Source organism: Zonotrichia leucophrys, chromosome 1 (assembly GCF_028769735.1).
Source record: "Zonotrichia leucophrys gambelii isolate GWCS_2022_RI chromosome 1, RI_Zleu_2.0, whole genome shotgun sequence".
Lineage (NCBI taxonomy): Eukaryota > Metazoa > Chordata > Aves > Passeriformes > Passerellidae > Zonotrichia > Zonotrichia leucophrys.
In genome coordinates this window covers 86,589,529-86,613,067 of record NC_088169.1, presented here as the reverse complement: position 1 = coordinate 86,613,067, position 23,539 = coordinate 86,589,529, and the positions used below count along the sequence as shown (strand labels likewise).

General features: G+C 46.3%; 1 protein-coding gene across 7 annotated transcripts in view; it reads right to left on the bottom strand.

The window, feature by feature from the left end:
- Positions 1 to 8,292: 8,292 nt before the first annotated feature.
- Positions 8,293 to 23,539, bottom strand: part of PAK1 (p21 (RAC1) activated kinase 1) — a 103,857-nt gene continuing 88,610 nt past the window's right edge. For all 7 annotated transcript variants that reach the window (XM_064720410.1, XM_064720387.1, XM_064720378.1 and 4 more), the window contains 5 exons: positions 19,678 to 19,795; positions 19,140 to 19,239; positions 17,163 to 17,359; positions 15,478 to 15,615; positions 8,293 to 13,603 (listed from right to left, as the gene is read on the bottom strand). In XM_064720410.1, the coding sequence (XP_064576480.1) occupies positions 13,517 to 13,603; positions 15,478 to 15,615; positions 17,163 to 17,359; positions 19,140 to 19,239; positions 19,678 to 19,795 (640 nt within the window). In that variant the 3' untranslated portion in view covers positions 8,293 to 13,516. The remainder of the gene's footprint in view (positions 13,604 to 15,477; positions 15,616 to 17,162; positions 17,360 to 19,139; positions 19,240 to 19,677; positions 19,796 to 23,539) is intronic.

Here is a 23,539-nt window from a genome sequence, read left to right as displayed (position 1 = left end):
GACGCCAATGGTGGCACCGCTCTGTGACACCCGCTATTAGAGAGGCTGCTGGAGCCGTCCCTCCCACGGGAGGAGGGGCCATGGGAGGCTCAATAAATTCAGTCCCCACGGCTAGAGAAATTAAAATCTCGCCCTGGGACGCAGACAGCTGCTAGTGGCACGGCTCTGGGAGACACCCGGGACTTGGGGACAAACCTGGGATTGATTCATTTACCCCTTGCCCACCCAGAATAGGAGAGGTTGGTGTTCACATCACACCTTGGCAGAATTGAGTGTCAAAAGGATGGGGTTTGAGGAAATATCCCAGAGGAGATCTGGGAAAGATGTGTCAACGTTGACACTCAGAATTAAAACTCCTGAACTTCCTCCATGAAAATATTTTCCACAACTGTAAGCCCCAGGCAGGAATCCACTGCACCAGATTTCTGAGCAACCCTGAGTGAAAAACTGCTTATTTTACTTGGGGTTTTGCGTGGTTTTGGGCTTTAATATCTAAATCCTATTAGAGTTATAACTTCCTTTGAAGGGGGAGGAGAGGGGACAGCAGGTACAACAAAAGCAGGTTGGATTTTGTAGCCTCCAATGCACCCTGGGCTTTCAGAGAGGCAAAATCCCATCATAAAGTTTCTCAGGATAGGAAGCTGCACAACCTCATGCAGCTCCTCCTGCTCCATAGAAGCTCTTCACTGCAATAGAAACTAAACAAACATCCCTTCCAGCCCTGGAGAGCTCTCTGAAACACCACTGATGCCGGTTTTCCATCCCTGTGGTTTCTCACTTTGGGATTTTTCTTTTTAAAGACAGATCAGGAGGTCCCTCAAAAGCAAAATCAGCAAACTGCCCTTGGAAACAGAGCAGGAATGGGCAGAAAGGATGGTCCAGCACTTTTTGTGCAGTGCACTTTGCAAAGAGAAACTTTTCAATAGAGGATGAGCTCTAGAGGTGACAGCCTGGTTCACTCCGAAACTTAACGATGAGCAGAAGGCATAGAAGAGCTCCACTTCAAAATCTTTCCTTAGCTAATCTTTCCTTAGCACTAGGTCCTAAAATAACACCACTCTTCCTGTGGAACTGGGAGAATTGGAATGAGATAAATGCAAGACGTGAAGGTAGAAGCAGCTGGTTCTATTGCTGGTGGTTCTCCAGCTAACACTTGGCTGTCTGGAGCAAAAATGCACGGGTCTGTGTGGGAGCCTGCAGAAAAATTAGTGCTTTGTGGTCTAATTCCTGGAAATGTGATAAATAGGGCAGGAGAGGGTGAGATTTAGAAGACTGGTAGCACTAATGAGATTTAGGAAGCAGCAGCTTTTCCAGGTACCCTGCAGTTTTAATCTCCTGAGTTGATCCACTGGATTTTTCTCCTTACGTATTTGGGCCGTGCTGAGCCCAGCTTTGTTACGGGGCCACACTGGAAGCCTGAAGGTCCAAGACAAGGGAAAGCATGGCATGGGGGTGGCCTGGAAGGCTTAAGGAGTAGTGGAAAGCACAGAGAGCCAGAGCATTTTGCTCTGCCTTTGAAGACAGTAGTAGGGTCAGAAACTCCCCAGAATAAGGCTGAAGGGCCTTCACCATCACCCCATTCAGGCTGCCATTCTTCCAGCTGCTGCATCCTCACCATGTGGATGAACCCCAAGGGTTACATGGAGATAAACGGACAGGGTTGAGCAACATCATCAGCCCGAAAAAACTCTTCAGTGGAGATAAGAGTCTGAAAAATGAAAAAGCTTATTAAAAGCTCTACCATAGTCTTACCTCCTAAAAGAAAAAAAAAAAAAACAAAAAACCAAAAAAAAAAAAAAACCACCACCCAAAAAACCCCCAAATATCTCCAAAATATCTCTATTCTTTGCCCTAAACTATTCCTGTGGTTTTGCTTTCTTCTGGGTATAGACATGCAAAGCATTCAGCACCAGTTTGCTCTCCAAACAGCTGGCAAAGGACTGATCAGCTGGGCAGATGCTGCAAACGCTGCTCCAGCTTCAGTTATTTCAGCTCAGAGTTCACCAGCTTATCTCAAGCACAAAATCCTCACCCAGCATTCCAGTCAATGTCCTAGACCTGGCAGAAACTGGGAATAAAGGATCTGCTGGGGCCCTGCCACCAGAAAGTCCAGCCTTGGAGATTATGAGTCCATAAAAGGAATATCTGCAAGGAACTGGTGCTGTACAAACCCTCTCCAAGGGGAGAGCAGGGCAGGTCAGCCTTGAACCCTGTGAGTTGTGCCTCTGTTTGTGTCAGGAGAAGATAAACCCAGGGCAAAAATGGCACAAACAGGGAGTGGGGATGGCGTCCCTGCCCAGCTGCCAGCCGCATCATAGAGGATTTTGCTGGGAAATGAACAAATGTTCACACCCTCCTACCCTAGGTCCTCTCACAACAAACTGCCTTGGCAGCACGAGGGGCCAGTGTGTGTCCCCATCATGTCCCCCATCCCACTCAGCACACTGGCCCAAGGAACAGCTCAACTTTCAACTTTTTTCTCATGCAGGTAACAATGTCCCCATGAGATTTGTGACAGAAATGGCACAGTTTATTGCAGTCCCAGGAAAGATAAGGGAGGTGGGGGGAGAAGGAAGTGACCTGAACTGAACTGATCCAGGCTTCAGACCCACAGTCAGAGAAGAGCAGCATCTGCTTTTTCCACAAGTAGTATCCCACCAAAAAGCAGAAATGTCAGTCCCCAGAGGCACACAGGATGGGCTGAGGGGTAAGAAAGGGACCCTGGCCAGCTCCAAGCCCCATCACAAGAGAGCAGAGGCTCCTCCACCCCCTCAATGCACAGCATGTCCAAGAATAAAGATGTTCACAGACAGCTTCACATCAAGCCCCAGGGATGAGGCTGCAGAGGAAGGGGCAGGTTGGGAGGTCCTATTGCCATCTCCCAGCCTGAACCACAGCTCCAACACAAAAGAAACAAGACAGCATCAGTTACTCCCAAAGTGTTGGTGTGGGGAGACTCAGGGTAAAGTAGAGGCACTGTGAAAATGGGGAGCAGCAGGTTTTGAGGGATGCTGGCAAGCCTCCATGGAAACCTGGGCCTGGCCCTGCTTCTGGGACATGCCCTTCACTAACACTTCTCAGGCTGCTTGGGTTGATCAGAGTTGTTTCCAAGTGCTCTTGCTCCCAAGAAATGCTGCTGTCCCTTGTCAAGCACAGCAGTGGCTGTGGATAATGGTGCAGAGTCCAACCAGTTGAGCCCAAGACATGGCAGTTCCTTCTGGAGTGTGCAACCCATCGGATACAAAATGTACAACAAGAGCCGAAATATAAACTCAGAAAATCACCTCCTGCATGCCAAAATGCCAGGCAAGTCCTCCCAAGTCCTGGGGCTCAATAAGGGGCTCTGAGCATTGTTTCTGGGAAAGCCATTTCCCTCAGGTGGGCAGGAAGGGACACCAGGCAGATACTCCAAGAGCCTGGCTGTGGGGAACCAGCCCCCCCCAGCAGAAATACAGGCTGTGTTGAGTGGATGGAGGCAGCTTTTCCATTGTCCTCAAAGAAGCTGGTGGGGACAAACTCTGCCTCTCACCGCTGTGGCTGCAGCAGCTCTGCTGCCCACTCTCCCATGGCAGGGCTGGCTGCTGCTGGAGCTGGTGCAGCCTTGGCTAGAGGGAGAACAGGACAGCCCTCACTCTTCTTCCATGGTTTGTGGCTGTTCTTTAAGAAACAGCATCATTTTGTCCAGAAATCAGGGGATTGCAGCACACCCAGGAGGATACAGCTTGAGGTACCCTGAGAGGCCAAGGGACTTCCAGAGGGGAAAATCACGCAAGGACCAATGGGGAAGAGTAGGGTGTGATAAAACACCCCTGGGCCAAATTTTTCTGTATCCAAGAAGTGTAACATGCCAAATGATGAGGGAGGATCGTGGCAGACCTCAGGACTGAAGCACTTCAGAGTTTTGTTTCTCGAGCACACCGGCACACAGTTCTGTGCTGCCTCCTGCTCCTCTTTGGTCAGTGCACCTGGAGGTCTGCATTGCCCCTGCCCCTCGAGAGGGATGGGGACATCCTGCTGCTCCTCAGTGGGGATCTTGCAGCAAGGTCCCTGTCCTGGGGTGATGTTATGATGCTTGTATCCCCATTCATATGTTCTGTGCCTTTAGTACCGGCTCTGAAGAGTGGAAGTTTTGTTTGGGTTATCAGGTACACAGAGACGGGCAGTACATAGGGCTGTTTTTCACTTCCAGCTTCAGCTTGCTGCTTTGCTTGCTCTCTTTTCTGCTCTCGCTTCTGTTCTGCTTTGGCCTCTGCTTATTAGCTAGTTTAGCTAAACAGTCCACATTCCGTCCTGGACTGTTTCTCCCCTCCTGTTTCTGTGACCATCTTGAACCTGCTCCGGACTGGGACCCGGGAACACCGAAGGTTCGGCTACAGCAGCTGCCCCAGCGCCGGAGGGACTGAGAACAGAGCAACCACCCCCGAAAGAGACTTTCTGATTTTGTCATCTTTCTCAGAGCGGTGTCATCGGGTATTGTTCATTTTGTGTGCTCGGGGATGCTGGGCCAGTCAAATAAACAGGTTCTTTCCACCTCTCTCCGAGGAATTTTTTCCCGAACCAGTTTGGGGGGAGGGGCCGTGTGGGTTTGCTTTCTGGAGGGGCCCTCCTTTGCAGATTCTTTAACAAATTTGCCCTAAACCAGGACAGTCCCCCATCATCCCAGGGTAATAAAACACACTTCAGGGAGCTGAGCAGTCAAAGAGTTTTGTGGGCACTCAGAGTTGCTGTCCCAGTTTGGACTAGCAAAGGTGGTTCCCACCACTCAGGCTCTTAAAACTGTGACACTTGTCACCACCAGGATAAGTCCAGAGAACTCACTGGGTGCTTCCTACCCTTCACATGGTGGATGGCACAGGCAAGGAGACACAGGCTGGCCAGTGGGACCCACCATCAATGAGCCCTCCCTTGCCCAGCACACCAGTGCCAGTGGTGACATTGCCCAAAGCTCCTGCAGCCACTTGGGAGCACCCAACCCACTGTCCCTGTGCAAGGAAACAGCTGAGCTGGCTGGTGCCTGCTCTGGGGACACTGCCATCTTTCTGTGCCCCAGCATGACCACTGACCTCAGGCTGGTCCTTCCTGAGCTGGGACCTACCTGGTGGATTCTTCATGGTGCAAAAGAGACGGGACAATTTACAATATCCCTGGGTTGGGCTTCGGGGTGACCAAAAAACACAAAGGCCTTGAGTGAGAAGTGGGGTCTGTGGTTAGAAAACACAGTGGATGCTTCTCATCTAGGGACTCACTGTTCATGCAGCCATGGGGATCTCCCCAGAAAAGGAGGGGGACTGAGGGAACAGTTTGCCCCTCAGTTCACTGCCCCCCGTGCCAGTTGAACCTCACTTCCCTGTCCACCTCTGAGCATTTCAGCTCTCCACTGGTGAGAAGAGAGAGGACTCTTACCTGCCCACTGCCCTCCAGGGCATGATCCAGGCACACCTGAGCCCTGGACACCATTTCAGCTGCACACATGGACAGCAGGACCATGACCTTGACCACCACAAGAGCTGTAGCCCCAAATTTATGCAGACTATTGGTTTTAGGGCACAAGGTATGCGATGAGGGATGAGACGGGGCTCACTTCACCCTGACCACATCCACAGGGGAGAAGCCTCTGCCCAGCAGCTCTCAACCCTGCCAGCCTTTGTGGCACGGTGCCCCTTCTCCTTTACCAGGCTTAACCAGCCTGTCAGGGCCCAGCAGAAAGTCCCACCAGCCCTGGGGGAAGCACAAGGGTGTGGGTGAGCATTAGGGACCTGTGCTGGGGTGGGAGCAGAGGGCTCACACATAACCCATGGCCTGGGGGAACATATTTGCCTTACAAGGCTGCTGCAACTTAAAAATGTGAGAGGAACAAAGCTGGAGGTGAGGAGATCACAAGGGAACAGACAGCAGGACACCAGATCCCACGTCAGGATGATCTTATCCATGCCTGTGTGCCCCGGCTGCCTTCAGCGTGCATCCTCCAACAGAAACACAAAAAGTTCCTTTTTACGTTGCTCACAGAAAAGGAGCACGAAAGGAAAGGACTTTTCGGTGCAGCTGCCGGGAGAGGGCATCACAGCCCCAGGAATGAGAAGGATCAGGCAAGTCTAGTCAGCTCCCTGCTCACCCTGTTCGAACTACAGATCCTCCTCAAAGATGAGCTTGAGAACCAAAACTTGGAAGTCTTCTGGGTGCTGCTAGGAAATGAGGGGACCCAGTCAAAGCTGCTCTGCTCGAGGAGCTGCAGTGTTCCTGCAGCATGAGATAAAGAACACCTCTGTTGGACCTGCCAGTGTATTCCTTCTCCCACCACTTATTCCCCTATGTCACTCCTAAATAAATTAATATCGTGCAGCTACACAGAGAATAACTGCTCCCACTAGGATTGAGCTGCCAGAAGCTGTGTTTGGCTCAGACACCTCAGAAGCTGTGTTTTCCCCAAAGATTTTTGGTGTCTCCCCTGCTCCCCCTCCATAAATCAGCTGATCTAACACAAGGTATTGTCACCTTGTGTCCATCTCCAGAATTATTTATCTGACTCCCCAACTATTAAGCTATGAAATAAGCCTTCAATAATTATTTGCTTTTAAATTTGATTATGAATTTACCTTCAGGAAAACTCCCTTGGGTTCTGAAGAGTCTTCAGACAAGTTATACTTCACTGAAATCAACATCAACCATTTCTTAAAGCCTTGCCATCATTCATTGTCCAACATTTGCCATCCCCCATCCACTGCTGGGCAACTCAACCAAGTTAGTCTCAAGAGAAGCAGCTTCCAAGAAAGAAAGATCTCCCCAGAAATCATGGACAATAGTAGCTGGTTAGAATACACTATGCCCCCTCCATGGCTCTAGGGGGTAGAGCCACCAGAACACCAATCCAGTAGTATTTTTAGGGACACTTTTTTGGGGACTTACATTTATTACCATGAGCAAAGTTTGCCTGGTCCCCCTCCTTTGTGAAGCATTTGAGGAAGAGTGGTTGTTCAGCCTGGATAAGAGAAGATCCTGTGGAGACCTTAGAGCAGCTTCTGGTACCTAAAAGGGCTGTAAGAGAGCTGGAGAGGGACTTTGGTCAAGGGCATGCAATGACAGGGCAATGGGAAATGGCTTCAAAATAAAAGAGAGAAGTTTTAGATTGGATATTAGGAAGAAATTCTTCACTGTGAGGGTGGTGAGAGACTGGCACAGATTGTCCAGTGAAGCTGTGGATGTCCAATCCTGGAAGTGTTCTAGGCCAGGTTGGATGAGGTTTTGAGTAACCTGGGTCTAGTGAAAGGTGTCCCTGTCCATGGCAGGGGGGTGGGAATTAAAGGATCTTTCAGGTTGTTCCAACCCAAGCCATTCTATCATTCTGTGAAGGGGAGGTGGTGTTGGTCCAGTCAGGTTTCTTTTCTCTAATGGGACAAGGACATCCAACATGGGATGCTACCGCATCCTGGCAAAGAGAATCACCCCAAATCCTTGCCAGCAGAGCTGCAGCATTCCACTTGCTCAAACAATAGGGCCCCATCTTTGTAAAACACAACTTGATGGGCATCTCCTCTGGCTTTCCTGAAAAAGACCTGGAAAAGCAATGGATGGAAAGCAGTATAAAGCTCCAGCATCTGTTCTAGGCAGAGGGGATTTTATGGAGTCACATTGATTTCCTTGCTCTAGTTGGTAAAGTCCCCCATTCAAGGTGTTCCCTTGTCTCTCAGTGACTTGTCTAAAACCTGGCTCAGCACCCAGCTGATTCACAGGAGCTTGTCAGAGCTTCTCCAAGCTTCTCACTGCTCCTCACCCCCACATTCCACAGGTGCTGGCCTCAGAAACCTCTCAGCACCAGGCTGAGCTTCTCAGAGTAAAACATCCAGGTCAGATGATACCCAGGCAGTATGATGAACTTCTGTTCTTCTCATCACCCTTATCGCACCAAGCCTGAAAGAAAAAGTGATTCTGCAAGGTGGGTGCACTTACCCATCTCAAAACCACCCAATTTCCCCCTCCATACCAGGAGTCTCAGACACCAAACTTCACCTGCAGAGAAAACAAACTTCCTTCTTTTCTTGTCTGAGCTGTGGTCTAGATCCTACTTCCAGACTGCTTTCCAGAATATTAATTGTGTCCAAACAAGTTAAAATAAGTAGTGAAAGTCACACTTGCTGCAACAGCTTTTAGTGTAGGCACTTTGCTCAATCAAATAAGACCTGATTAATCTAAAACAGGCCAGAGAAACACAACCCCTTCCTTCAAGCACCCCCATTCATTCCTACTATCACTGCAAGGATCATTGAAACAGCAAGTCAAGCAGAACCAAATAATTAATCAAGGTTTTATATAAGGTTTCAAATTTTATTTTTAAAATGGCTGAGCTGACCTGGCACATTAAACAAACCCAGCAGTACAGTACAGGAGTTATGCCAAGGCAGCATGGGGAGAACTACATTACCCAGCAGATTTTAAAACTGCAACAGCTTCTGTATTTCCAGGTGGGACACGACACAAAGACATCTACCAACAGCAGAGAGCTGCAGTCAGAAGTCAGTAGGAGCAGAGAAAAAGCCTTCTTGACAAACACGAGGCCGAAGCTGGGTGGCTGCTGACATGATCCCAAAGCAGAGCTGATCTCAAAAAGACAAGACACTGATGCTGCAAGGCAGGAGGGAACAAGCTACTTGTCACCCACAGAAGCCGGTTAAATTTGTTTCTGCTGTTTCACACATTCAGGAAATCTGGCCTCTCTCTTCAGTTCCCTGGCACATCAAGGCCATCTCCTCCTTTCTAGCTCCGCTTTTCCTTTTCAGCTGAATTTTGTCATTTTTTGTGAACCTCCTGGATTAGCTCCAGCTCTTAAGCACAAGCTGACTCAGAGCCATACTGCTGCTCCACTCTCCACTTTCAGCACCTTTTCCCTTCTCAGGCTCCTTTCTGCTCTCCTCCTTCAGAGACACTGCTGCCTTGAGATGCAGCAGACTGCTGTGGCACTCCCTGAATTTCCTCAGCAAGTGTATAATTGGAGTTTTAATGGTTCATCCCACCCTTTGGACCAACTCTGTGTCTTTCCCACCATTCACTGTAGGCTCCACTCTGGCAGCAAGTTTCTGTCCAGCTCCCATCTGCATTGCAGTTTTGTTGCTGTTGGCCATTCCCTGTCAAAGCTGGCAGCTGCTTCTCTAAGGTCCCACCTTTGCCACAGTGAGTTGTCTTTAGCAACAAACTATGAGATCCTACAGCATTCATTATACATATGCTCCATCCACTTGGGCTTATGACCCCAAAATACATTTACAGGCTCTCTATTACAGCTGAAATAAGAAGCCATTAGAAAGTCTTGCTGTGTTATGGGGGAAAGACAAGCAGATAATCATTTCACCTTTAGCAATTTTAACACTGACGAGGTCATTCACCAGACAAGTGGACTATGCTCTTAATTACAAGGAGGCTTCAAACAAGTATTATTCTTAGAAACTGGTCAGAACCAATTCTGCTGTCAGCCAAGAGGGGTGGGTTTGTTCTAAGAAAGCAAGCACCTACTACAGACCATTGCAATCCTTCCCTGCACAGTGCTCTGCTGCAAACGTGCCCTACTTACACTGACCTGCAGCATTTTGAGACAGATGGATCAGGATACTAACAGACATCTCAGCTAAGCTAAGAAGAGACAGACTTTTATACTGCTCACAATCCCGACCAGGCAACATTCTCAGCACTTTTTCAAAACCAACCCCCTGAAAAGGGGCATCAAGTTGGCAACAAAACACTGCAGCAACTCCAGCTGCTTTGCAAAACAGTGGTGTCGATGTGGTGTCTACCCACCAAACCTCTTCTCAAGCCTTTGCCAGATTGTTTAAGTCAAGTAAATGTCTCCATGGAAACCTCCTTTCTCAAGGAGCCTCCTTTGCTGGAGAAATCCCTGCACCCCTTTTGTTTAAAAGAGGAAGGCAGTTTGGTAGGAGCATAATGCCTGCCTAGAGAAATGCCTGTAGCAACGAATCAGACAGATTTATGCTCCTTAAAAACACATCGATTCAATGAAGACATTTCAGGGATGGCTAAAGGTGTGCCCTGCTGCTGCAACCAGCTAGCTCTGCTGTGCCCTCCACCCCTGTCCTGGCTCTTCCCTCTCAGCCTCACAGAATATCCTGAGTTAGAAGGGATCCACAAGGATCACTGAGTCCAACTCCTGGCCCTGAGCAGGACAACTCCAAGAATCACACCATGTGCCTGAGAGTGTTGTGCAAATAACCTGCCCTCTTCCCACGTGGTCTCCATACCCCTTTCACACACAAACTCTTGGACACAAGTCAAATTGTTTGTTTAAAAAATCTTTTAAAAACCCTAATAGCTAAACTAATACAAAGAATCAATGCCCATTCTTGAAACATAGGAAAAGTCTTATTGAAGATACCAATTGATACTCAAATAAGACAACTCTCTGTGTTTAAGAAAAGAACATGAGTTTTTTACTTTCCCTCCACCAAGCCTGTAGGATATGAAACTATTTCTGGTATAAGATTGCTTGAGATTCCCCAAAAAGGAAATCAGCTTTCTGGAAGGACAGTCAAAACAACTGAATATTTCATGTTCTAATATGGAAGAGAGAACTTTAATATTAGGCAAATTAATAATTAAGAGCTGTGATTAAAAATGGTTTCAACTCTAGAATAAGAGAAAGTTAGGGGGGGAAAAAGGCACCAAGAAGCTGTCAAGTTGTAGTCACTTTCAAGTAACAGCAGGGACAAGATATTCTCTGAAAATAAGCCCTGGAGATTAAATTTTAAGTCAGAAAGTCACTATTTAAGAGCCCTCTCTAGACAGGAGTGTGCTGCAGACAGAAAGGGCTCTTCAAGAGCTAGCAGAGATGTTGGTGCTGGGCGACTCACACATGAAAGGAGAGGGGAGGAAAGGATGCATTTCAGAACAACTAGAACAAAATAAACCCATTTTCTTAAGATTAGGCTAATTACAATTTTTTTAAAAAAGATTTTAAAATATTTTCTGAGAGCATAAAACCAGGATGTGTCTGGTAACTAGAAACTAGGTCCAGGCACACTGTAGCAATCGCCTTTTTCCCACTCACCCAGCATGAGTGGGGACAAAACAGCCTGGGACAAGATGACACACAGACATAGGAACAGTCTTGCAGCTTTTCCCAGCAGAAAGAAAGACCTTTGGCAACACCCCTCTCCAGCAGCCAACAGAAACCAGGCATGACCGAGTCCATGTGGAAGCTGACGAGACAGAAGCACATTGTGAGATGAGGGATAAACAGTCGCTGCTCATCCCTTTTCATTATGCAATAGAGGATCCAGAAGAGCAACTTAAAATACATAAAAATAACCTTTTCTATCCTTTTTGGGGAAGTTTGAGGAAGTTTAGCAGAAATCTTGCTGGAGGAAAATAAGCTCCCGTGCATGCTCACAAGATAGGGGGCATCTGCATTAAGGTTTTCATCTCAGTGAGATGCAGAGAAGGGAGTGGGGAAGGGAATCAAAGACAAGTCAAAGACATTAAACACATTGTGGATCAAATTGAACCCTGAGCTGCCTGAAAAACAGTCAATTGCCAAATCTGCCAGTCAAATGAGACTTTAGATCAAGAGAGATCTAGCCATTAATTCTATTCCTCCCACATATGCCATCCTGAGTCTTCCAGAGGGAATACAAAGTCCTTTTCAAAGGGAATTATTCAAGCATAGTGGCCTTCCATTCCACAATCTCCACCTAAGCTCCAAGGAGATGAGCTCATCAATAGATCATATCCCTTTCCAGGTTGGCAGCTCTGCTGTTTTGCCCAAGGAATTCATCCTTGGATACAAGGTTTGTGAGAGGAAACTAAACAATACTGGGAGATGAAATATACACACACAAAGGGAGAGAGGCTGCAAATTGGGAGAACAGGCTTCACCCCTCAGCCTTCTGTCAAACAGTGATTGCCCTGGAGCTCAAAGGATAGAAGGCGGCCCCTCAGAAGCAAAAGAACTCACACAGTACCTACACCAGTAAAGTTAGTGTAATAGCTGTCATGGACTGTGGGGCCAAATCAGAAAAATATATTTAATTAAAGCCCAGGTCCAGGGAGGAAAGGGCTGAGCCAGCAGCAGGTCTCAGCACAAAGGAATGAATTTCTGTCCAACAGAACGATGAGAGGTTACTCCAGGATAGGTTTAAACTCACCCCATATGTGACCAGAGCAGTACAGAAAAGCAGCTCCCACAGTTACAATACACATTTTTGTATGGTTTTCACTATGTGTAAAGTGGCCCTTGGGAGCCACTTGCTATCCCAGGACTGCAGAAGAAGAGGTAAGCAACAAGGTTAAATTACTTCATCCAACACATCCAAGTACCTGGTGACCATATGAGCCATGACAGACTTGTCTGGTGACAGTGAATTCTCCAGTTCTCCTCTATCCCCAAGTTAAGAAACGCAGCAGTCACTTTATTAAAAAATCAGTATACAGTTTAACATCAGCCCAGTGTTTACAACCAGTCCCTCTTCTAGTAGTTCCAGATTTCCTGTTGTTTGTTACAGACTATGGGCAACCCAAGGAATCAGTAGCATAAAGAAACCATCATTTCAAAAACTTTGTGTCCCCACATCTCCACAGAGAAAGCAGCATCCATCATCAGTTTGTTTTCCATTGGACTTGCTCTAAGAAACAAGAGTTCTCAACATATTTTGTGGGCAAATCTTGTCTTTACAATAGTAACTGCTCTGTTTGTTAATCACACAGGGCAGCATCTCTAAAAAGCCTCACAGCACTGATAAAACAACCCTAAAAGAGCTCTCTGTCATTTTCTTCCTGTGATTTATTTCCTAGAACAACAAAAATTATTTGAGATTTGTTTAGCTAGTAGAGTTGCCACTAAAGGGGGAAGGGGGAGTAGGGGGCAGTTCACACCGTTTGGCAAAGAGATCATCCATAAATCGAGTTCTTCAATGGCTGCAGGAAGCACACATAGGCTTTGTCCAAGCTTCCTCGAGGCATCCAGCAGTGCTGCAGGAGGGAGGCACCTTCACCCCCTGGTTCCCCTCTCAGCTGACAGCTGTTCCCAGAGCTGCTGCCTGCTTCCTCCCTTCCTTGAGTCATCCAGAGCACAGAGCAGCCTCCATGGTGTAACAGCAGCTTGGCAGAAGCAGGCAAAGTGCAGCCAGCAAAAGATTTAATTTAATAAGATAAACATGGTGTAAGGCTCCACATTATTTTTAAAAATAAACACCATAAGAAATATGAAAACAAACTGGCTTCACTACGTGTAGGTCAGGTTCAGACGCTCTCAGAAAGATCTGCTCACCCATACAAAATGTTCTTCCCCTCTTGTCCCCATCACGAGGATGGCGGGACAGTTCACCATGTAAGATCAGCCATGTCCTGTTGTGTGCCCTTCCACATACAGTGAACAATGCCTCTGCCACCCTCCAGGGCAAGTCAAGGTTTTAACAACACCCCTGTGAAGAAGGAGCAGAAGGGGAGAAGGGCGAGTAATTCAGTCTCTGAAATGAACATCTGAAAGTCTTGACATGATGACTCTGTTGACTTCACCACTCTAATGGTTGTTCTTGGCTGCCTCTTTAGCTGCAATAATCAGAGGAGTGAGACTGGATAGAGGCTTTGCAATTTTCAAGAACTGGTGCTAGGACAAAACAAAAGGAAAAATGGTTAGATTTTTCAGAGTATGCTCCAGAAGTGGCTATTCCAAGCATTTTCACCTAAACCCATATGAAATCTGAGAACCTACTCTAGTCTCTGACTACATCAATCCAGAAGCTCTGGATTCTATGACAAAATTTTGGGGATTGCCTGAAGCGATGAAGAGATTTGCACCCAACACATGCTAAATTATCCAATGTTTGCATATGTTCAAGATCGAGCAAAACTCGGCAAATTCCCCATGTGAATTATAAAGCTGCAAAATCTATAGTGAAATCCAGTGTGAAAGAAGGTGTACTAAAATCACCCCATGGGTTTCAGACACAAGGGATAGGGCTCCGTGCAGGAATCACCTCTCATTTCCCTGTTCCCTGTTGCCACAGGTCTGGAGAAAGCATTGCCTTGGCCTTCTACCAGATATCAGAAATTTGCAAAGCAGCTGAAATTTGGGAGAGCAGCACAGAGCTTGCAACACAGCACCATTCAGTCTCCTATACAGGTGCTCTTCTTTAAATAAAACAATATTGATTATCAAAACAGCTCTCAGGTGGGAGTGAAGGTCAAGTCCACAAGCTGTTCCGAAAATAAAAAGCAACAATAATCCACAAGACTTCTGAGCATCAGAAGGGATCAATCATTCAAGGCAACATGCTTCAGAGATGGAAAAAAATGAAAAGTAAAAATTCCGTGGCCACAAGGTAGTTAATAACAGGCTGAAGTGTTACAGTCAGAATGTTCTCCTGCTCTGAGGAACAGAACATAACTTCTTTCTGATATTTTAGGACTGAAAAGTCCAGAAGAAAAAATGATCTTTCAGCTAGTACCATATTGTCAGACATTTATGCTTCATTATAGTTACAGAAGGCAGCGACACATCCAAGTCTGAGCCACTACACAAATTAGTGAAGAGAAAGGAAAACAAAATGGAAACAGTCTAATTCTTAAGGTCTGAGTGTTCCTGATCACAGATGTATTTTATAAAGACTCATGGCAAATTTGACAGAAACAATGCACAAAACACTCTTTTCATCCATGTTGATCCATCCGTCCTGGCAGCTGGGTCCTCAGCTTTCACTGTGAGTTCAGACTGACACCAAGTTTCCAGTGACATATCTGATTACAGGGTGGTGAGGCACTGGCACAGGTTACCCAGAGAGGCTGTGGATGCCCCATCCGTGGAACTGTTCAAGACCAGGCTGGATGGGGCTTTGAGCAGCCTGGTCTAGTGCAGAGTGTCCCTGCCCATGGCTGGGGAAGTGGAACCAGAGGACCTTTAAGGTTCCTTCCAATCCAAGCCATTCTATAATAAAGATATCTCACAAGCTTTGTTCCATCATCTCTCAAAGGAGTAATATCAGGCAAAATGTGGTAAAAGTGAACTGCTCCAGTTAACTGATGCCATGAACACTTCAAAGAGCTTAGTGATCCCTCCTTCCAAAAGAAGACAGCCAGAATATCTGATAGCTAGAAGCCTTCCTGCTGTCCAAATTGGAACAAGCATGACAGGACAACACACTCAGATGTCATGGCCAGCCACATGAAGAAACCACGGGACCAGGGGGGCTCAGCATCTGGCAGGCCTGGGACACAGCTATTGTTTGAGTCTGGACACAGAACACGCTGCACAGCTGCTGCCAGTAGCCAGTACTGGAAAGGGAGCAGTCTGTTATCACTTTATTATAGATTTTTCTTTGAGGGCTGTGGTTTTCAGTTGCCTTTTTCCCCTGAGAGGTTACCTTACCTTTGTGCTTTCAGCTGATGCAGTATTTAAGACCTCAAACAAGATCTCACCCCTAAGCCTGGCCTCACTCAGGACTGTGTGATTATATTGTCCCAGTCTTGTTCCCCATCACATACCTGTAGCAGCTCTTTTGCAGAGCCTCTCTTTTCCACGTCCATTTCAAGACAGCGATTTAAGAAGTCTCGGAATATGGGTGAAAGCTTTTCTGGATTCTGCAGTTCTGGAGTCCCGTTAGTAGCAATGAGATACAGGGCCTGAGACAAAAACAAGCACCCAGGAAACAGGAGGTTATGAAGATTAGATTCCATCTCTGGATTAGAGACACCTATTTCTCCTCTCCCTCTCCACAGTTCAATAGGGAGGAAAAAACCCCACCTTATCAGGGTCACTAATCAATGCCAACATTTCAGCAAACAGAATAGCTGTGCCAGCCCTATTTTTTTGTGGATGAGATCCAACCCTTTATTGTTTTGCCCTTGTTATCTGGGTTGGGATCCTGCAGCCCTCTCAGGAGATTACAAGGACAAAACCAACATTCCAGACCCTGTTTACATAGGGAAGTTAACTGGCACGACTCTATCACTACTCCTGTAATGACTATATCCTCATGGGAAAGTAACCCTGACTAAATAGATTTTTTTTCTGTTGGTACGCTGCCTGAGTGCACAAGGCCTAAAACATCAACACTATAAAGATGCAGCTGGCTCTTCACAAAGGATGCCCAGCAGACCCTTGGGCATCTTTCCTGCAAGAAAAAAGCAGTTTTGCTATTTCTTGGGGATAAAGCATTCACATACATCCTCCTCTGAGAATCGAAAGACTCAAAATTTATCCATTTCAGGATTTCATGTGAGAAACTTCCTGGATTAATTTTCCAAAGAAAGAGAAATCTGTCAGAGACTTGTTAATATACAGGCTTTTTGAGCACATCACTCAACATGTCCCATGGGAGCAGTCTGGTAGCCTGGGAATTGGCATAAATTGAGTTAAATGAAGCCAATGTATTGTTACTTTAACTCAGCATTGTTTTATTCCTTATAGTCTTCTTGGCTGCTACACTTCTGTCCCAAAAATCCCCTCCAACACAAGAGATGGGAAAAAAAAAATTAAACAGAATTTTTCTAGATCCCTCCAACCCATGTAACTAGGGAAAAAGCCATAAATCTGACTTATAATAAGAGCAGTGAAGTCCCTACATGCTGACAGCATATCTCCTTTTGTTAATAATTAAACAAAGGAAAGACATCAGGAGGCTTAAGCCCTGTCTAAAGGCTTATTACACTTTGAATTTTACTTGGAGCATGCAAGGAGGAAAAATTTGCCCATAGGAAAAAGTTCGTACTAGAATAAAACTCAATAGAATCACAGAAATGTAGAATTCTTTGGGTTGAAAGGGACCTTAAAGATCACCTAGTTCCAATACTCCTGCCACAGGCAGGGAACCTTCCACTACACCAGGTTTCTCAGAGGAGAATTCTTTCATTCCCAGGGTAGAAAGTTTCGAGACATGACTGCATTGTTGCCTTAAGGTAGAACTTTTGCCTCTATTAGCATCCCAGAAAGCGGGAAATTATGATTGTGCATGATCTAACTCATAGAAGAACCCACACCTCTGCTACCCAGAGCAAACCATGTTTTTTTAGTAAGACTAGCTCAGTTTTCTCACTATGACATCTAAGGAGGCCACAGGATCATTTGAGTTAGATCGGGCTGGAGGCGATGAAACCACACCAGAGGATTCACATGAGCTCAGCTCCACCAGCAGCTTAGTGAAGACCTGAGGAGAAAAGCACTCTCTTACTCTCAGAGGGTTCTCATTGAGGTAGGGGGGCTCTCCTTCGATCATCTCGATGGCCATGATCCCCAAGGACCAGATATCCACCTTGGGCCCGTAGGCTTTCCGCGTCACCACTTCCGGGGCCATCCAGTACGGCGTGCCCACCATGGTGCTGCGCTTGCTCTGCTCAGGAGTGATCTGGGCACAGAAGCCAAAGTCAGCTGCAAAATTAAAATAGAGTGGAGGGAAAAGACACAGGAATCAGCAAGTTTCTCCAAAAACCCTTACAGACACCAGGGCTACAGTACACTTCCCCCTGCTGCCCTGTCTGGTGTGCTGCTGCTGCAGCTGTGACAGGAGGAGTGGTTTTGTGGCTAACACAGAGGATGGTGTTTAGAGCTAAGTTTCTAAACCTGGCTCTTTGAGGCCATGAGGATTCTAGACCTGCTGACTTGTGTGTGTGAAAGATGGTGATCAGGAAATAACCACACACAGAAGTCAAGACACTCACCTGTGTTGCAGCACTACACAGATGTTACAAACTATGTAATATATGGTCTAAAGACCCTTCCTGGGTATGTAAAAACAGGAATTAATGCAAGACTGAACTAGATACACCCCTCTGACCACAGGCTGCACTGTCTGGTGATATTTGCAGTCCATGGGTATTACTTCCCCTGTAGACATACCATCCCTCAAGAAGCATTTATTTTATAGAGCAAAGAGTGTTCAGAATAAATTTAAAGTACTTAAATTTATATGGGTTATTTTCTTCGAACAGAGAGAAATATGGAGGGCCTCATACAAAGATTGCTGCACCCTATGTTTTATTTGTATTTGGCTCACCAAAAGAAAACTAAATCTGTTCTTGTGAGCCCAGCAGAATCAACACAGCAAGATGCACTGCCCATCCTGACCCCCTATGGCATCACAGGTCTAATTTTAGGAAGAATTATGAAAATTAAACTGATTCCTAGCTGAGTTTTCATCAAGGGTAAATACCAGGAAAGGACATATGGTTCATAAACAGGGCAAATTTCCAGCAGAGCCAACAAGCAGCTCAGATCCAGAAGGTTACTGCATCATATCCACAGGGATTTCTCTAACTTTAAACTACAGCCTGGCACCAGCACGCTGTGCTTAAAGAAATTTTTCATAAGAATAGAGCACTTTGGCCCCCATCAGTTATTCATTGCTAATGCTCCTGAGACCTGGCTCTATCAAAGTTCAGCTTTAGTTTAAAAAGCAATTATGTGCAAAAAAACCCCACCTTACTCAGCATATCTGCACTCTGTGAATTTTGAGTCATATCTGCTGTTGCTGCCGACAAAAATAGATTTATTTATGCCTGTTGGGTGCTGGCCAACAGAACTGAGAGGAAGAAAAAGGGAGCACCATTCTGTTAAAGCTATAGGTGGAAGACAATAATTCACTGGTTTCCAGGGTTATCTCTGCATGGACAATGACAAGCACAACAGCTACCTTAGCACCCGACAGGCAGAACAGTCTCAAGATTTTCATTACTAGCAATACCACAAGGAGGAAACAACATTTAGTCTGGGTTGGCATTGTAAGATTAAATTATTTCTAGTTACACAGTTTTCAATCCTCCCTCCACTTCCCCTGGCCCTTGAGTACCTGCAGTATTTTCCAGACTGAAGGGGTTGCTCATAAATAAAGACTCGTAGCCTTACACCTTCCAACCCAGCTTTCTGGACTGGAGTGGCATTAAAATACTGTTATTTTAGATCACATAAACAGATGGCCCAAAGCTAAGTGAAGCCCGAGCCTCACTTCAAGTCTGGTATCAGTTCACAAGGATTTGTGTTTGCCAACCTCCATTAAAACAAATGCCACAGAAATATCTACAGTAGCATTTCTACAGCCTGTTTGTCATGACAGCATCAAGCACCTCAAACACCCATCTCCCTAAAATGCCTGGCCCAGAGCAGATAACTGGCATGGTTTGATAAATCATCAGCAGTAATGTTCCCTGCATACTTAGTTTGACAGAGCCATCCATTCCCAGCAGAATGTTGTCACTCTTGATGTCCCTGTGAATAACTTGGTTTGAATGGAGGAATTCCAGGGCTTGGAGACACTGAAAAACAATTGAGATATTCTTACTGTGCATGAAATGATTCACCAGTCACAATTAGCCAAATGAAGGACTCAAACAGACTGTACATTTTTGGTAGTAAGTGTCAGGATCTTTCATATATTCAGTATTTGCAGGGCCACAGAGAGATGTCACACTGGGATCAGCAGGTCCTAGGAGGACAAGTTAGTCCCAAAAGACTTGAAGAACAGACAAAACCAAGAGGATCCCACCCCCATTTCCCATTCTAGTTCCTGCCTCTGGGGTGAAACATGAGGCTTGCATTAGCATTGTATGCTGCATCCTCACAGGTGAAATCCACCCTCTAAAAGGATGACTGTCACATTACAGAAGCTGGAAGCATTTCCACGGAGTCAGTGAGAGGCTGTGTGAAGTCCATGTCCCATTCCCAAGCAGGGCTCCCTCCGAGTGCTGCCTCACCTCCCGGCACACGGCGGCGATTTGTCCCTCGTCCATGCAGGTCTCCGTCACGACGTCGGTCAGGGAGCCTCCTGCCAAGTACTCCATCACCACCCAGAGCTCTTCTCCTACAAGGTAACTGAACAGCCCAAGCCACATTTTAAAATCAAAATGTACAGGGTTGTAAAGCTCTCTTATAAGTGCAATAAAAACAAGAGCTGCAATTAACAGTATTGGGGAACCACATACTCCTGGTCCCTTCTGTGCATGGGAGCATCTGATCACAACCTGAACGACCAAAGAGAAGGGTGAGTGCAGAATGATGAGCAGAGATGTAGTGGGAGAGCTGGCTACAAGTTTCCTGTCCATAAAAGCAAGGCTGAGTATTTCTGCCATGGAAAGGATGCAGACCTGACTTTAATCACTGCTCCTGCTGCTGGGAGAGAGGGCAAAGAGCTCCTACTCAAGGATGGGGCCCAAGCATGCACCCCCGATATTTGGCACACAGCAATGGCATCTGAGGGCTCTTGCACTGGAAGAAGTGGCTGGGGGCTGTTTCACTGCTCCTGGCATCCTGCTGTCCTAAGCAACTGACTGCTTTGCCTCAGCCCAGGGACAGTCCTGGGTGACACAAAAGGTGCTTACCCACAACCAATCATGACATAGCACTTCTTTTTAAAGCATCAGGCATTTGAAAAATCACCTCAGTCTTTTTCCGCATTATCAAACTAGTTTGTGGTTTGGTCTGAAAATTTCAGAACCATTCATAACGGCAAAAGAGTACATCTTATTGGAAAAAAACAGCAGTTCTAAAGACTTAAAATAAAAAAGGAATTCCCCAAAAGGTAGATCTTTTCTAAAAAAGGCTCATAGGAAGATGAGGAGGAGACAGCTGAGATGAGAGTGGCTTTTCTCAGTCACTTGGGATATTCCTCTCTAGTGAGTGTGTGTGTACCCGTGTTTAAAAGTGGAAGACAGGAGATGAAGACTTCAGCAATAACTCATTAAAAACAAACAAAAAATAATTTAAAAAAACCCAACCAAGCAAAACAAAAATGGAAAAAAAAACAAACCCAAAAAACCATCAACTATTTCTGCCCCTTTTTGGGCCCATTAACACAAACTTCCATGACCAATAAATACATCAGGATGACACATTCCTGAAGGAAGGAATCGCCACTATGAAAATCCACCTTTTCAGCTTCTCCTCTCGTTTTTCAAGTGAGTGGACAGATGAGCCAAAAGTGAGAGGACAGAAAATCTAATTAAAAGCTTCATCTGGCATTAGAGTTCATCAAGGACACATTTGCTTTGCTATAAAACACTGATCCTATTGAGGGATGGATCTGGCAGGAGCCAAATGCAAAAGCTGGGATAGGTACTAGGGAACAACTAGGTAGAAAGCAATAGTAAAGGAGAAAGAAGCCATTAAGCTTGGCATGGAAAGTAGACAGAGATGAGTGACACATCACAGGAGTGAGCAAGGTGTGGCATCTACCCCCAAAGGACACACTGACAACACTAAACTGATGAAAAAAAATCCCCCTAAATAGTAATAATGGCCTGAGCTGCACCTGAATGACAGTAGTGTTACAGTTATGGACAGCTTTCAATTCCAGAGACAAAGGGGGTGTCTTGGCTTGCTGATGCTAAGGACTGTGTAGGGAGGTGCCACCTGCAGATTCTTCCAAGGTACAAAGCCCAAGGGCACAGGGCTGTGCTCCTGCAGCCAAGGTCTCAAACTCCACTATGGAACAGAGGCTGATGCACTGGCATTTTGTTTTCCCAGCATTACAGACCCAGCAATGGCAGTGCCACCTGCAGAGCAGCCCCTCTGAGTGAGAGAGGAGCAGCAAGACTGCTTTCAGAAGCATTCTGCTAACTCTGTGGGTCATTAACTTCCTGTTGGGCTCTGAAAGCCCAACTCCATCCACACTCTTCCTTCCTGCCCCTATGCCATAGCTACTTTCTGCCAAATCAGGCTGTCTGCACATTTCATCAGCACCCTCTCAACACATCACCCACCATGGACATCACAAGGTTTCCCTTTACTGCCAGAAGCATTCCCTGCAGCTCAAATGCACTTGACTGTAAGAATGAGGGCAGAATGGGCTCTTTGCATGACAATCTCAGGTTCCACATGCTGGGAGCAAGCTGGTATCTCTCTGCAGCCAAAACAGACGGAGCGAGCCAAGAACCACACTGTGAAACCAAAGCTGAGCCATGAGCAGCCACAAACATGTGCCAAGATCCTGGCAACTCAATAATTGATAGATTTGACATAACACACAGGGAGGGGAACTTAACAGTGGCTCCCTGCCAGCTGCCACCAAAGGAATGTCATTCCAGGGTGGTACTGTCTCAGGGATCTTTCCACTCTCCTGCCAGGCTTAGTCACTGAGCTGCCCACTGCAGGCATGACTCAAACCCACTCTCTCAGCAGTTCTAGAGACACCACCAGGAAGCCCATACACCTACACACTGCTGTGATGTGACATCAGGCACAGCACTATGTCACCCACAGTCACCTTCCAGAACAAGCTGGCTGTAAGAAAAACCTGATGAAAATCTGTGAGGAAATCTACAGCTTTCTCTTCATCCATCTGCAAGGGCAGGTAACATCTGATCTCAAAAGATGTTCCTCAGCCTCCACTTAGATACCTTAGGAAGCTGTTCACCAAGCCCTCTCCATCACAAATACACATCCTTTATTGATGAAATTGATGGAATTTGGAGTTGCCCAGAAGTGCAAGTTCATTCATTACAGAATTTTAACCTGCCTCCAACATGCAAACATGAATAGCCTGGAAAGAAACCAGTGTGTTCTTGTGGCATGACTGTCTCACATCTTCAGCTTTATTCACTGACCATCCATCTTTACTACAGTTTGGGGTTGGGGTATACAAGGCTATCACTCATTTGGGGGTTTATTAAGTTAAGGAGTTGTTCAGAACAAAACTAAAGGGCAGGAGTTTGTTTTGTCTAGCATAGGGCATCTGATGCCTGTGTTTAGATGGCTGATTTTAGAAGCAAGACTCAGGGCCTCCTTCTGGCACCTCCAGCAGGTAACTCAGCACAAGTGGCTGTTTGTCTGCACAGAAGACTGATGTCACTGTCTTCAGAGCCAGATGCTTCTAAATCCAGCTCCTAAGTACAGCTGAAATAGGCCATGTCACTATCCTAAATATCACAGCACACCTTTGTGCAACTCTGGCCACTATGGCTGCAGCAGAAAAGCTGCTTAACCACAAGCAAGTAGGCCAGGCAGTTAACAGAGAACAAAGCACAGGAAACCCTTGCATAAGGGCAGTAGCTGAGAGAGCTGGCTTATGCCAATAAATACCTTGCAGCTCCCATTAGGGACTCAGAAAGGCAGACACTGTAACAAAACCACAAAGCAGAAACCAGGCCTTGCAGTGATCAGCACATCCTTCCTCCACCTCCCTCAGCAGAAGGCAGAAGCCAGCAAGTGGCATCCAAATATCAGCTTAATTCAGCACTTGGGAAGCACAAGCACATTTAGGCTGGGCAAGAGGGACACAGCTCCCCAGCAACAGAATCCTGCAGTTGCAGAACTGAAGCGGCATAATAGGCACAAGGACCCCCATGTCCGTCCCAGTTGCTGTTCTGTCCATGTGCAGCACTCAAACAAAAGCTAATCCCTCTGAAAAAGATTAGTGAAAGTGGAGGACAAAAGCAGCAGCTTTTTTTGCTGAAAGTTTCAACAAGACAGCAGGACATGGAGCTATCCTGCAGCTGGGATGCACTGGCTAGGCAAGGGAAGTGAACATACACAGCGACGCTCTCTAATGGGAAGAGCCTGGCTCTCAAACACTTTTGTCAAAACAAAGCCTCTAATGAGCCAGAGGAAAGTAACAGCTCT